Consider the following 15670-nt stretch of genomic DNA (forward strand, 5'->3'; position numbering starts at 1 on the left):
TCACCAAAAATATCAACAAATTAACGATATAAAAGTTCACGGTGACCCAAACCCTACCAAGTCAAGCATGACTAGTTTTGGTCGTTCACAAGTCACAGGAACTTATTTCTATCCAGTGCGTTGCTTGGGGGAACACTCGTTACATTTGATAAAGATTTTTGCCGCGAGGTGATAATACGTATTGCGGCCGCAAGTAAGGCTTTCTACGGTTTGCGTAGCCAGCTAAAGTCCCGCAGCTTACGAACACGGATAAAACTAGCTCTGTATTAATCGTTGGTTCGTCAGGTCGCTTTGTACGGTCATGAAGCATGGGCGTTGAAAGATGCAGACTATCGAATTCTTGGAGTGTGGAATGGCACAGACGCAAGAATTACGAGCTGTACCAAGTGTATAAAAATGCAGACATCGGCAGGCTGGTAAACTAAGACAGATTACAGTGGGCTGGATATGTAGTACGTATGCCGGAAGAGAGACCACCAAAAATAATGTATAGCAAAGATCCTGGAAGAGGACGTCGGCTTCGGGGTACCTCGCACTCACTAGCTGTGTACAGTCGCGGAAAATGTGCGTGCGACCGCTGTACAGGAAGACTGGTGATTGAAGGCCCAAGTACGAACGACCTGGAATATAAAATTACATTCGGTTGAGCTCCAGACAAAACGGGAATCTCCGAAGTTCGAATTAAAGTATTTACAAAAAATGTCTTACGGATTTTCCGTGAATTTGTGGATAATTTTATAAAACAACACTTGAGAGAATATTTCAAGAAATTTCTGAAGGAATTTCCGAAGGAGCCCCTGAAGTAAATTCCCAAGGAATTACTAAGAATATCAGAAAAAGTATGATCATGATGGTGAAAAACCTGCAATATCGATATTTTAAATTTTTTTTCTCGTGGCATGCAATCTTAAATTCTAGAGAAAAAACATTAAACTTCTGCCAGTTGTAAGACCCGGTTTAGACTTTGGAATTAAGACTGCATGCCAACACCCTAAATCGAGATTACAGTCGATCCATTATCATACGTCTTCAGATATTCTCAGGAATTCCATAAATGGGAAGTCTTTGGAGAAACATTTTAAAGAAAGAAATCCTAGAGACTTTTCCAATAATGTATTATATATTTAATAAAGATGAGATACAATTAAAATTTCGTAATATTTGAAACTGAGATGATAATGTTTATCTTCTCTTCTATCTATATACATAAAAATGAATTTCTGTCTGTCTGAACCTTATAGACTCCGAAACTACTGAACCGATCGGCGTGAAAATTTGTATGCAGAGGTTTTTGGGGCCGGGGAAGGTTCTTAAGATGGTTCTAGACCCCTCCCTTCTTTGGAAAGGGGGGCTCCCATACAAATGAAACAGAAATTTCTGCATAACTCGTAAATTAAGCAGAGAATTAATCAATTTTAGGCGACACAAAGTTCGTCGGGTCTGCTAGTATTGAATAATTGACGCCGAAATTGCTGGTGCCCCATAATAACCAGAACTCTGGCGCCACCAGTGTGAATGTTGTATGCAGTAAATTGTGGAAGTATCCCTTCCATGTTTGTCGAACAATAAAATAAATCGGGACTGATTTGCGATTTGGGCGTAACTTATTTTGTAAACAAACATTGCTTTATGGATTACGAAGAATGCAAGCGTTTTCATCCTAAACTAATTCCCTTATCTGGTGGAGGAAAGCTTAATCTGTCGGATCCATACCGTGGTTTCCTTATGAAATGCTTGTTTTAGCAGGAATTCGCCTTCCAATGTTTGTTTACAAAATAAGTTACGCCCAAATCGCAAAGCGGTCCCGAAATGTCGCATGAAGTTGTGTACGTTGGCGTATTTTAATAACTAAATATGGAGTCGCTTGGTCACTCATTGCGAAAAGTATGACTTAGAAGACCCACTCTTCAAACTCAAATACAGGGAGTGTTTTGAGTGGATTATGGGGCTTCTATGAGGTTAACAGACATCTAGATATGCATTCCGGTGGCATGTCATCGGTTATAAGGCAGAGATACCTATTACAAACATTTCAGACTCTTGGAAGGTTGGCATCGTTGTAGTTCGACGATGTGTTCATAGGCAACAATGTCAATCAATAGGTTAAACGTAAAGTTTACTAACAATATGCCAGCACGAATACGGATTTCAGGACAAATTGACATGCTTGTAATGGACGCTCCCGCTCGATCGATCAGGAATCAGGAGACATCGAGACATTTGGTTCGATAAGACGATGGAATAGCGAATGTGAAAACTGTTAGAATTGTTTTGTTTAAACTGCATGAGTCATATGACGATTCAAAACACATTCTCCAACTATAGACTTGTAGTGAATGTTTCTAATCGTTTGAATTGTTTATAGTTTTTGGTGTTCTCTATTATTAATGATTATTCTAGCATTGAAGTGGAAACCTGTGTAAGGATCTATCCGATCCCATCCTATCCATACTTTGTGAATATGTTCTGCATTATAAATCATGAACTTACCTCAGGTATGTGAGCTAACAAGTCCGACAACCGGTTCGGACTGTGTGGCACGGTATGCTGCAGATAAGTTCTAAGTACTTGAACATACCGTTCCTGTATGCTTTCCAGCTCGACTTCTATAGGAGAAATAAAATAAGAAACATCTTTGAGTACATTTGCGAACATCATTCCTCCTCGAATAGACAAACCTTTGTTTAACAGAATGTAAACCTTCAGGCAGACGTACTCTTCCATCCTAAGTTTACTCCGTCGAAACATTATCGTAATCTGGGTCATCTTTTCAACCATTTGACCGACGTCAATTTTTAGCTGCTCGATCGAAATCGGATGCCCCATTAGGGTTGTTAAGCAGGATTGTAACGTATGAAGGTGGGCTGTGATCTGTAATGATGGGATTAACGATAGTTTTGTATTTGTAATAGATTTTTTGTTTAACCTTTCTGTTTACCTCTTCGACAAACTCTGCGTCCTGTTTGTCAGGCGCGAGGACCGTTCCACCTCCGGGACCGTTCCCGCCTATGCTTTTGTTGCCGTGTAACGCCTGATAGGCGGCGGTCGTCAACACCAGAATCTCGTGCCACTTGTCGGTGAGCAGCTTGGTGTGGATCTCCACCGGGATGTCCATGTAGAAGGGCAGCTTGCGAGTCCACGAGACGAGCTTATGTACAATCGAATCACCTATATTACAGAGCTTATCGCCAATTTCCGACTTGTCGGCGAGGAATTCACTAAAATGCGGTAGGGTCGCTATGTCTTCCATAGCATCACAGTCTATAAGGGTATGTATCATGTTCAAGGCTTGCTCGTACGAGATCGACCGATCCTTGGACGAGCTGACGGCGTTGTCCAGTCTATGGCGTAAATGCACGATTTCGCTCGGATTGGTCAGGGCGGTTTTCAGTATCGTCCCGTTGACCAGGTGCGATGGCAGACTAATACTTTCTGACTTGATCGGCGGCGTCGTTGACGACGTCAGATACAACGACTTTGGATTGTCACCGGGCAGGCCGAGCTTCTGGTGGTTGTTGCCTTTCTGGTTGTTTTTCTTATGTTTCTTATATTTTACTTTGTACAAGTTGTAAACCGCGCCACTGTTCCGCCCACCCGGCATGCGATCTTCTCGAACAGCTGAAAATTATAAATTATTTGACATTGTAATACAGGAGAAAACAAGTACTGAAAAGATGTATTGAGATCGTCAATTTATTAATTTAAATTTGTGAATTTGTTTTGCTTTTCTATCACAGACATCAATCAAGAGTACAGATTCATTGCATCCGTACATACGAATTTCCGATGTTTTGAAAGTTTTGTGGCTGTATGAAACACAAAATTGACGACAACGCACTTACCTTGAAGCACCATCCCTTGTTCGATACACTTCTTAAACCTACAATACTGGCAGCGGTTCCGCTGGGCTTTAGTAATTTCACAGGTACCGTCCGCGACGCACGTGTAGACCCTTCGGTTCTGCACGGTTCGCTTGAAGAAGCCCTTGCAGCCTTCGCAGGTGATGATGCCGTAATGCAATCCGGTTGCCTTGTCCTCGCAGATCATGCACACCAACGGTTGTTCGTCCTCATCGGGCGGCATATCGTCGAGTAGTTCCTTAAAAAAAGGAGTGACGATATTTCAATATTTTTAATCTTGTTGCACGAGAGATCACAGAGATAATACCTTTTTTGGACCCGGTGGCATATTCCACGGTTGCGGCGAGGTGAGATTAAGAGCATGCATTTGATGACCAGTGGGAAACTGGCTGTAATCCCCTGCCCACAACCGTTCCATATTCAGGGGTAAGCCGGATCGACTGGGAGTCCATGGTTGAGCCTCGAAGAAGAGAAAGAAAAACGATACAAGCGCCATTATAAAGAGTTGTGGCTCAAGAATTGTAAAGCCAGATCAGTTTTTTTCTTTTTCAAATTTTGATAATATCGACAAAACACTGAAATGTGGTCAAATGCTATGTTAGAAGATGGTTAACATAATTATTACCTTTCAGATTTCGTCTCCATAAAAAAGATTTATTATTAATTATTAGCTTCCGCTACCAACGATCAGAACTCTTTCCAACCCCCGAAAAGCGACACTTGCTCGCAGTTAGACCCCGCGATGATCGGATGTAATAGATGCAAGGTCCTGTAGAGGCCTGATCATTGATTGGGGCCACTATCTTGTAGAGCACGACTATCCAGCGTCAACAAATACCAGGCATATTTTCTTTAGAATCGATCAGCAACGGATCAGATGATTAACCTGCGGATGATCTTTGATAAATTCTGGGAGTACTACTTGCAGACTCAAGGCAGCGGTTCAATGAAAACAATGTGGCTGATAATGTCTTAACATGGTTTTCCGGCGAAACTGATTAAGCTGATACATGCAGCATTTGATGGCTCGAAATTAAATATTTGGCCGCTGTTCAACGTTGCATCAGAGGACACGATTTAGGTGATCTAGAGTGCAGAGAAACGTCACTATCATCATACGGTGACCTTTATGATCATGAGCTTTGCCGAAAGCATCGACCCCATTAGAATCGATCCCAGGGCAGTAGTGGAGGTTTTTATTCTACTATACAAGAAGACGACGAAGAAAGATTCAATCAATAAACAAATTAACATGAAAATGGTTTGTGGTACAGAGGCCTGAATCACGAGCTGCGTCAAGTGTTCAAAGGGGAAACTACTGTGAATCGTCTGAAATACAACCAACTTCACTTAGAGCCGTATCACTGTCACTTAGAGCCGCATCACCTTGAGAAAGCTCTTGTCGGTGATGCTACTGGAGTCATCGGCGTGAAAACAATCAGCGATGGAAATAATGACCATGCCATCGTTTGCTTTCTGGGACCGAAGACAATTCCCAACGAGGGTTTCGGTAAGTTGGTCGAATCCATCAATAGCCATGTAAAAACCTGATATTTCTCAGCCAAGAGCTAATTGGTGTCTCCAAATTCATCATCGTCCATTTGATTTCTCGTTCGACAACCAAGAAACAGTGACTATAAAGCGAGGAGAACTAACAAGCTACGAGGCTACAAATGCTTATGCGATGGGCACGGTGTGAAGAACTGCCTATCGAAGAAAGCCTGTTCGAGATGCAACAAGAGGCACTGAAAACTACAACACAATTGGTTGCTGCGTACCAATGTTCCAAGATCAGGATCCAGCAAAAGCAGCTCCGTGTACGCAAAGCCCTGCTAGACTACGGATTCCATAACAGTCAATCATTAGTCACCATTGTTGGTATTGGTGTAAAAGAAGTGAACATTCTAAAAGCAGGCATAGGCAGTGTAAGGTCGACAATTAGACAAAAATGTACAATACACCTTCACTCTAGAACAAATGATGTTTCCTTCACGTTCAATTTTTTTAACATGTTGCATTGCTCAAGATGCAGATGCAGAAATATTGGGAGGTACAAAGAGTGCAAAAGAGGATAATCTTTCCAGTGAGGAGCAGCAGTGTGGAAGGACAGTTTGCTGCAACTTATCGTCGAGACAACAATGGTCGTTTCATCGTTCAATTCCCATTCTTCAAAGCGGCCGGATTCTAGCACCATGGCTTTGTGGAGTTTCTCTAAGGTCAAACCGAAACTACAACGCCATCCGTATTTGAAAGCTCAGTATGAAGACTTCCTGGAAGAGTGCGAAAACCTCCGACACTGTTGAGAAGGTACGAGAACGTGATAATCCCCCCGGAATGTTGAAATAGATAGATATGTGATACGCTAGAGGCGCTGTTATCCCAAACAGCATTTGTGATCAACATGATCATAGTAACCCGGATTTTGCATAAAGGGTTTGGTTGCTACCTAGGATGTCAAATTTATTGTTTTGGTTTGTTTGTTCACAAGTATAAAATTTGGCCTACTGTGATGAAAAACATGAACATCTGACGCATAAAGTAACGTATTGAACAAAACATGTTGATCACAAGATTTGAAGCCCCATTAGCAATCTAATACTTATGCATCTACTATTGAAATGGTAACTGCCTCACCGCGCGTTTACGCCCTTGCTTCGAACACAACAACCAAGCGTCGCGTTGTTTTTGACGTGTCCGCTGAAGTTTCTTTTCTGTCACTCAATGATGTTTTGTTGATAGAACCTACCGTGCAAAGTCTTCCGACGATCAAATGCGCGTTCTTGAGCTTTCAACTGTGACTTATGAATTATGACACCGCTGCAGCTCTCTTCATGGCTACTCGGTCCCTTCTACAGCTTGCACGTTATTAACTAAAAAGATTTCCAATGACTCCGTAGGTCGCCGAGAAGAATATCGACATAGATGACACTCTCTTCGGTTCGGATGACTTTCATCAGGCGCGTGAAATAGGATCACTACATTTTAGTTTTTTTTTCTCTGACAATCCCAAGAAACGAGCTACTATCTGTTCATTTTGTACAAGATTGGCTATCAAGGTAGAAGCAGTTTTGTAGATAAATTTCCACTCCATTGTCCTATACATGGTCTGATAGCCAAATTGTGTTGGCGTGGATGCGTAAATCTCTTTGCAATCTTCAATTATTCGCTTGCCATTGCGTGCGAACCGCCGCTACATTTGAAAGTATGTCCGTACCCAGCTTTCCACGTTCGCCATAATGGCGGATGCTATAAATTTTTTGACATTAACTGCTTCCCGATGTTGTGTCTCGATATGAGATACGTTCTGAAATAGACTGATGAATTACATACAGTGTGCTGAATTATCACTTTTGCTTCTTCATTATTATTTAGTGTGTAATGTATATGTCATTTGACAAGCTATTAATGTAGCGTCAGTATATAAATATACAAATGTATATGTATGCAATTTGAGTTGAAATATAAACCAACAGTAATGAACTGGTGTCATTCCTGTTCTGGACGTCAACCGATTTAGATATTATTTCAAGGTGTTATCCCGAAAGTTTCCCTCTGCAGTACTTATCAAGTGGCGACGAGGTAAAAAGTTATTGAAACGTGCTTATTGACGAACGCTGAGCAACTTTGGTTAGTGGTGATTTTGGTGCGGTGGCCCGGAGGATAATCTGCATAACTACGGCGTATATACGGGGTCATCGAACAACAAAAAAGAACGGATCGAACTGATTTCGGGTGCAGTGGTTTAGGACCTATTATCTCGCCTAATATTGAAGTTGATCTGCCGCTAATTTGTTGAAGTTTCGTTCGGCGGGGTCGGTGGCCATTGAAACGCGAAAGAACAGTGTACGTTAACGCCGAAGTTGACGCTGATTGGCATCCATACACTCTGCTCAGTGGCGAGAGCTTTGGTCATCGGCGATAAGGACTCAGGCGACAGGTGAAAATCGGGTGAATAGACGAAACTGTGGTTGGACACATCTCCGCCGCATCCTATTCGCTAGCTAACTGGCTAGTGCGAGTTGAAGTTGGCAGATATCTGGTAAGCTACCTCCTTATTTTTGCGCATTTTTATTTGAATCGCTTTTGTGATGGCTTTGACAACCATTATGGAGCCATATAGGAAAGGTACTCCTTTTAATGAATGGGCCGAGCGATTGGCCTCTGTTTTTCGATTAAATAAAATTAAAGACGAAGATAAAAAAGATTATTTTGCCACTTTGTGTGGACCAGCTGTGTACAGTGAAATTAAATTGCTATTTCCCAATAATAAATTTGAAGATATCGATTATACCGAAATGATACAAAAGTTGAAAAGTAGATTTGACAAATCTGAATCGGATATGATTCAGAGATTTAAATTTAACCACCGTGTGCAGCAGCCAGATGAAACAATAGAAGATTTTGTTCTTTCTGTAAAGCTGCAGGCGGAGTTTTGCTCATTTGAAAATTTTAAACAAAAAGCCATCCTAGACAGAATAATAGCAGGAGTTAAAGATAAAGCGTTACAGCAAAGGCTGTTGAGTGAGGATAATTTAACATTGCCGAATGCCGAAAAACTGGTGGTTACTTGGGAAATGGCATCCAGCAATGCAAAAAAGATAGGGTCTAGTGACAATTTCGGACAGATTGCTTCCCTTCGGCAGCAGGGACCAGCTGGTTTAGCATTCAAAAAGCTTGCTGAAGCATATCAGCTAGCAGGTCATAGTCATTCGAGGTGTCCAGTAAAGAGTCGGTTAGGATACCAGCAACAAAAATGGCAGCGACCGTATAATCGTCAGAAACAATTAAGCTGGAACAAAGGGTCCCCGAAAAACAGAGAATTCAGTGAAGACAGAACTTGCGATTTTTGTGGCGTGAAAGGGCATTTGAAACGTAAATGTTTTAAATTAAAAAACCTAAAAAGGGATTCTGTACAGTTTGTGGATGAATGGAAAACGGATAACAACATTGATAAAGATGGAGACACCAGCATTAGCGGACTGTTCAACCGGCTTAAGACTGATAAATCCGATAGTGAGGACGACGACATGGATGCAGGTGAATTTAAATGCATGATGGTTTCTTCAATCAATAGAATTAACAATCCATGTTTAGTGAGTTTATTGGTCGAGGGTAAATATTTGAATATGGAAGTAGATTGCGGGTCTTCGGTCACGGTCATCAGGAAAATCAATATTTACGGAGTGTAAATAAATCGTTGAGCAAGTGTAAGAAACAATTGGTGGTAGTAAACGGCAATAAGTTGGACATTATGGGGAAGCAAATGTTTCAGTTACTTTTAGAGGGAAATCAGCAAATCTGAAGCTTTTGGTTATTAACTGCGAGAACGAATTTATTCCATTGCTGGGCAGAACCTGGCTTGACGTATTTTTTGGGAACTGGAGAGATTTTTTTTCAGGCTCATTGACAATAAATGGATTAGCGGAACACAATGCATATGCGACAATACATGAAGTGAAACAGAGATTTCCAAATGTATTTATAAAAGATTTTTCGACACCCATTGATGGATATGAAGCAGAGCTCGTATTGAAAGACGAATCACCCATATTCAAGAAGGCTTATAATGTGCCTTATCGTTTACGGGACAAAGTTATTGAATATTTAAATCGTTTAGAGCGAGAAGGTGTAATTACTCCAGTCAAGTTTAGTGAATGGGCATCTCCAATTGTCATTGTTATGAAAAGGAACAATGACATACGACTTGTAATAGATTGTAAAGTGTCGATAAATAAACTGATCATACCCAATTCGTACCCTTTGCCAACAGCTCAAGACTTATTTGCTGGTTTGGCAGGCTGCAGGGTGTTTTGCTCGCTTGATTTGGAAGGGGCATATACTCAACTATCATTAACAGAAAAATCTAGAAAATTTATGGTTATAAACACGATAAAGGGACTTTTTATTTACAACAGGTTGCCACAAGGAGCTTCCTCGAGCGCAGCGATATTTCAGCAAGTGATGGATCAAGTGTTGGACGGTTTGAAATATGTATATTGTTATTTGGACGATGTGTTAATCGCAGGTGTTAACTTTAATGACTGTAGAGAAAAGCTTTTATTGGTGTTACAAAGGTTAAAAGATGCAAACATTAAAGTTAATTGGGAGAAATGCAGATTTTTTGTCGCAGAGCTTGAGTATCTCGGTCACGTTTTAAGTGAGAAGGGTTTGTCTCCATGTCCAGATAAAATCTCGACAATACAAAAGGCAAAGGCCCCTAAAAACACTACTGAATTGAAATCCTTTTTAGGATTAATAAATTATTATAATAAATTTATTCCTCATCTTCCTTCCAAGTTGTATTATTTATACAACTTGTTAAAAAAAATGTTAGGTATGATTGGGATGAAAATTGTGACAAGGCTTTTGAGATTGGTAAAAAATCCCTGCTGGAAGCAAATTTTTTGGAGTTCTATGACCCGAAGAAACCGATAGTCATAGTGTCGGATGCTTCGAGCTATGGACTGGGTGGAGTTATTGCTCACGAAGTGGATGGAATTGAAAAGCCTGTGTACTTTACGTCGTTTTCCCTGAATTCTGCTCAAAAATCGTACCCTATTCTTCATTTAGAGGCTCTGGCGTTAGTATGTACGATAAAAAAATTCCATAAATATCTTTATGGCCAGCATTTTAAAGTTTTTACGGATCATAAGCCCTAGTTGGAATTTTCGGGAAGGAAGGAAGAATTCAATATTTGTTACTAGAATCCAACGATTTGTTATGGAATGCGCAATTTATGATTTTGACATATTTTATAGACCTTCAAGGAAAATGGGGAACGCGGATTTTTGTTCTCGATTTCCCCTGGACCAACCGATACCAAATGGTTACGATATTGAACATGTAAAAAACATAAATTTCTCAAATGAGTTTCCAATTGATTACATAATAATTGCAAATGAGACCGAACAGGATGAATTTCTAAAAAAAATTATGTTTTTCATGCAGCATGGCTGGCCAAAGCGAGTCGAAAGACAGTTTGTGAATGTATTTGCCAATCAACGTGATTTGGAAGTTGTAGACAAATGTCTCATGTATCAGGGGCGAGTGGTTATACCACGTAAAATGCATAAAGACATACTAAAATTAATTCATGCCAATCATAATGGGGTTGTTAAAATGAAGCAATTAGCACGACGTACGGTGTACTGGTTCGGCATAAATAGTGACATAGAAAAGTTTGTGGCTCAGTGTGAAACATGTGGTTGTATGGCAATAGTACCGAAGAAAACAATAACGTCTAAATGGACACCTGCCAAAAGGCCTTTCAGTAGAATACACGTGGATTTTTTCTTTTTCTCTAGCCATACATTTTTGTTAATAGTAGATAGCTTCTCTAAATGGATTGAAGTAGATTGGATGAGAAATGGAACGGATTGTCCAAAGGTGGTTAAGAAATTAGTAGCCTTTTTTGCACGTTTTGGATTACCTGATTGTTTAGTATCTGACGGCGGTCCTCCGTTCAATTCTAGTTCTTTCGTTCAATTTTTAGAAAAGCAAGGCATAACTGTGCTTAAAAGTCCTCCTTATAATCCAGCCAGCAATGGCCAAGCGGAAAGATTGGTAAGAACGGTCAAGGAAGTTCTAAAAAAGTTTTTATTTGATCCAGAGGTTATGCAACTAGATTTGGAGGACCAAATTAATTTATTTTTGTTTAATTATAGAAATACCTGCTTAACGGAGGATGAGAAATTTCCATCCGAAAAAGTTTTATCATACAAGCCAAAGACAATTCTTGACCTAATTAATCCAAAGATGAACCAAAAAAATAAAATTTCAAATAAAATTGATCACTCAAATGATGATTCCTTAGTAAACCCAGTTCGGGTGAACAAAAATGATCCTCTGGCAAATTTGATGAGTGGCGATACTATATGGTATAAAAACCATAATCCTCATAACCCAGCCAGATGGTTAAAAGCAATATTTATAGCGCCAATTTCTCGACATGTTTTCCAGGTGGAAATTGGAAGCGTGCGAACAACAGCTCATCGCACACAAATTCGACCGTTTATTGAACCGACCGTGCCAGATCGACCTAACTTGATGCTCCCTATGACGAATACTCGTAGTATGACTAGAGCAATCGGCGAGTCAGCTGAGATGCCTACACCGGACATTAGTTGTGAAGATCCTGGAGCGGATGCTGGGAAGCCAACTCGCTCGAGGCGGAAGAGAAGGATGGAGAGCACAACGCCTATTGAATTAAGGCGTTCGAAACGATCTAGGATGAGCAAGACCGATCCGGATTTCGTGTATTTTAATTAGAGTTTGAAGTGTGAATAATTGTCCGTTCGGATTGAAAGCGACAGTTAGAGAAGAACTTGCGTAAGGGTAAAGGAGTTGTTGTGTCTCGATATGAGATACGTTCTGAAATAGACTGATGAATTACATACAGTGTGCTGAATTATCACTTTTGCTTCTTCATTATTATTTAGTGTGTAATGTATATGTCATTTGACAAGCTATTAATGTAGCGTCAGTATATAAATATACAAATGTATATGTATGCAATTTGAGTTGAAATATAAACCAACAGTAATGAACTGGTGTCATTCCTGTTCTGGACGTCAACCGATTTAGATATTATTTCAAGGTGTTATCCCGAAAGTTTCCCTCTGCAGTACTTATCACCCGACAGTGAACTGAAATTTTAGTCTAAGCAAACATTGATGTTTGCCGTTGCCACTAACAACCAATGCGTTGTTTGTTTACCGTCAACAAGGAAAAATTTGGTGATCAATATCTTTCGAAAAATACTATTTTTATTTCTAATACTACAAAAATTAATATGTTTTCTTCTATTCTAGATATATAGATAACCTTATAACGCCCACACATTTATTGCTTGAACGAAATATCATACCCTCAGGAACGGCGAATGATAAATCAGTGATGTACATTTACAGTTTTAAAGTTGACGCTATTCTAATTTCAAAAAGATAAATACAACCACTTCCGTAGAATTTGAATTAAGATTGTACCTTTAAATATGAAGCAATACACGAGCAAGATACTTTGAGCCGAATTTCGGTGTGCGGAACCTTTCACTGCTCATCGTAAATTTATTTGATCCACATCGAAAATCATTTGCTCTTCGTGACTTGGGCAAAGGCCGGAGTTCCGTAGATAAAGCTTTATAAATTCTTATCCTATGTGCGCCATACATGTTTGAAACAATAAAATGAAAGATACCCGCTCTTCCTTTAGGTCCGCTGACTTTTAGGTCAAGATTTGATAGTTAGCCCATTTATTTACTGTTAAAACTTGCCCTTTTCGTCAAGTAACATATATGTTTAGTTTATCATTCATTAAACAATAAAACATTTTACCTCATTCTACAAAAACCGTTTCGCTGTCTGAGTAGAAATACCTGGCCTGGATTGTTTAAACATTTCATTGCTAAAGATTTAATCTGGTTTCGAGCATTTCTTTGATACCTTAACCACTCGTGAGAGGCAAAACCTATTATGTATCGGGAAGAGTTTTCAAATAAAGAAAAGACCTTTGTGATGGGAGAGCTGGTGACGTTCTATTCAACGCTTAAAAAATTTAATGCACACATCGGATATAAATTTATAAAATATTTAGCTGTATGGATGAAGTTGTGAGAGCTTCACCTACTAAGTCCCAGCTGCATCCAAGCCACGGAGAGCAAAAGAACTCCGATGTAGGCTAATTGAAATTATGATGAGCAGTGGTTCAGTACTCCAAAATCTGGGTCTTTTTTAGGTCCATAATAATTCGGTTCAGCGTAATTTTTAAGTAACATTGACATCAAAGAATTACTCCAATTCCAGCATGACCGGCATGTTCTTTTTCAATAACTAACTGTAATCTCTATCAATAGAGTACTGTCCTGGAAGTAAATATCATGTTAAAAATTCGAGCAAGCGGGAACTATTTGGATGTCCATTCTATAAATGTGTTGGCCTCATAAGTGGGGTATCTCAATAACTAGAACGAAACAAAAGTTAGTAAAATAAATAGTATTTGTCGAAAGACATTCATAGCCAATTTTTTTCTTGTTGACAATAAACAAACAACGCATTGGCTTCTAATGGTAACGGCAAACATCAATGTTTACTTAGACTAAAATTCCAGTTCAGTGTCGGGAAGCAGTTAATGTCAAATATTTTATAGCATCCGCCATTATGGCGAGCGTGGAAAGCTGGACAGATTAGAATCCCGTCAATAAAGTCTTCCGAGGGCAGTCCGCCAACGACTTGATCGTTAACGACCAAAAATTGTAGAATGGTTCACACTCTCTGAACATCATCGACTATCGAGAAAAACGGCGGCAATCGCTGCAGGACTGTGAAATATCGGAGCTGAAAACAGAAGTGACGGCACTATCGATAATTAAATGCCGTTCCCGCTATTAACTACGTTCGCTTCATTTCGGAATACGCAGCGAATTGTAGCCTACATGCTACGGTTTTTGTCGAACGCCAGGAGGAAGAAGGAATATCGATTGGTGACTCGGTACCATACCATTCCAGTGTTTCGCTTCAATCGTATTAGTCAGAGACATCCAGCATCAGGAGTTCTCCAAGGAAATTGAGCGTATCAGGCCAGGCCTATCTAATCACAATAATTTGAAGCCGTTTTTAAGGGACATTTGCTGCGATCGGTCGTTCTCAGCTCCCATTCAACGCAAGGTCAACGATTCGAAAGGTTCTGAGAAGCTGTTTTACTTAGATGTTTCAGAACCAAGTCCCTCACAATCAATCAGCAGATGGGAGATTTGCCACCTAGTTGGATTATTCCAGTATCAGTCATCGAGAGAATTGGGGTCTATTTTGATTATGCTTGATCATAACTACTTTCCTGTGAAACGACAGCTTTTTTTATAATAAAATTACGTCACTCCATGTATTAAAATTGTATATGATTTCCAATCAATAACACTCATGTTATTATGTTGTAATGTTTAAAACTGCCTCCCTATTTTCAGAATTCAAGAATTCTATTTCAAATTCAATTTTTCAATACCATGGACGCAGTTGATCCTATTTGAAGGAAGCAGTATGACTGTATCAGCTACCAGAACTTCCACAGCTGCTAACCCAGTATGAACAGACGCAGCCTCCAAATCGGCCATAGTTGGGCATTGTGATCAAGTTTTCAATGGAAGCAAAGGAGGACAAACTAAGTTGGTGAGCATGTTCCAGTTGTTTCTCTTAGTGCTTCAGAATATTATGTTCATGACATTTTACACTAAATACGCACAGGGCATCGTTTGCTGCTATTGCCGCGGATATTGTGGGAGTCCCAGGTATCCGGTTCACGCTTTGGTTTGCAACGGTGGCTCTTCTCGACCTTCTACTCCTTGAGTAGTTAGTACGAATAAGGGCGTCCTTGTGAAGTTTTGCTGTACCTGTTATGAATAACTAGTACATCCCATTCCCCACACTACCTGAAGAAACATTTCTTCCTTCAGAAGTGGATCCTTTTTATGGTACTAGTATTCGTAACAAAAAGGGCACCGTTACGGAGCATGAGATTTGATCAAATTATTCGTAGTACTACTTAATCACCACCCCCAGCTGGGTGAGGGATAGAGGATGACGCACACACACACATAAGTTATCGAGAGAATTGGGCTTGACTTTGCAGGCCCTTTTTTCGCCAAGCAGTCGGTGTGAAAAGCAGCGTCAGTTAAGGTGTACATCATTTTTTTTTCTGTATACGGTGACTAAAGCCATTCATTTGGAGGCCGTCGAAGATTTGTCAACGGATTTGTTTTCGGCCCCTCTTCGATTCTTTGTATCCAGCCGAGGTTATCCAAAACAAAAGTTCGGAGACAA

At 40.0% G+C, this 15670-nt stretch overlaps 1 protein-coding gene across 2 annotated transcripts in view; it reads right to left on the reverse strand.

Moving 5' to 3' along the window:
- Positions 1–15670, reverse strand: part of LOC134220037 (hormone receptor 4) — a 112480-nt gene that overhangs the window by 15722 nt on the left and 81088 nt on the right. The window contains exons 3-7 of one of the 2 annotated variants that reach the window (XM_062698981.1): positions 4168–4320; positions 3843–4098; positions 2939–3618; positions 2679–2871; positions 2491–2606 (exon numbers count right to left, since the gene is read on the reverse strand). In XM_062698981.1, the coding sequence (XP_062554965.1) occupies positions 2491–2606; positions 2679–2871; positions 2939–3618; positions 3843–4098; positions 4168–4320 (1398 nt within the window). Of the gene's footprint in view, positions 1–2490; positions 2872–2938; positions 3619–3842; positions 4099–4167; positions 4321–15670 lie in introns of both variants that reach the window. The other variant, XM_062698980.1, reaches the window with a different exon arrangement.

The sequence above is a fragment of the Armigeres subalbatus genome, chromosome 3 (assembly GCF_024139115.2).
Source record: "Armigeres subalbatus isolate Guangzhou_Male chromosome 3, GZ_Asu_2, whole genome shotgun sequence".
NCBI lineage: Eukaryota > Metazoa > Arthropoda > Insecta > Diptera > Culicidae > Armigeres > Armigeres subalbatus.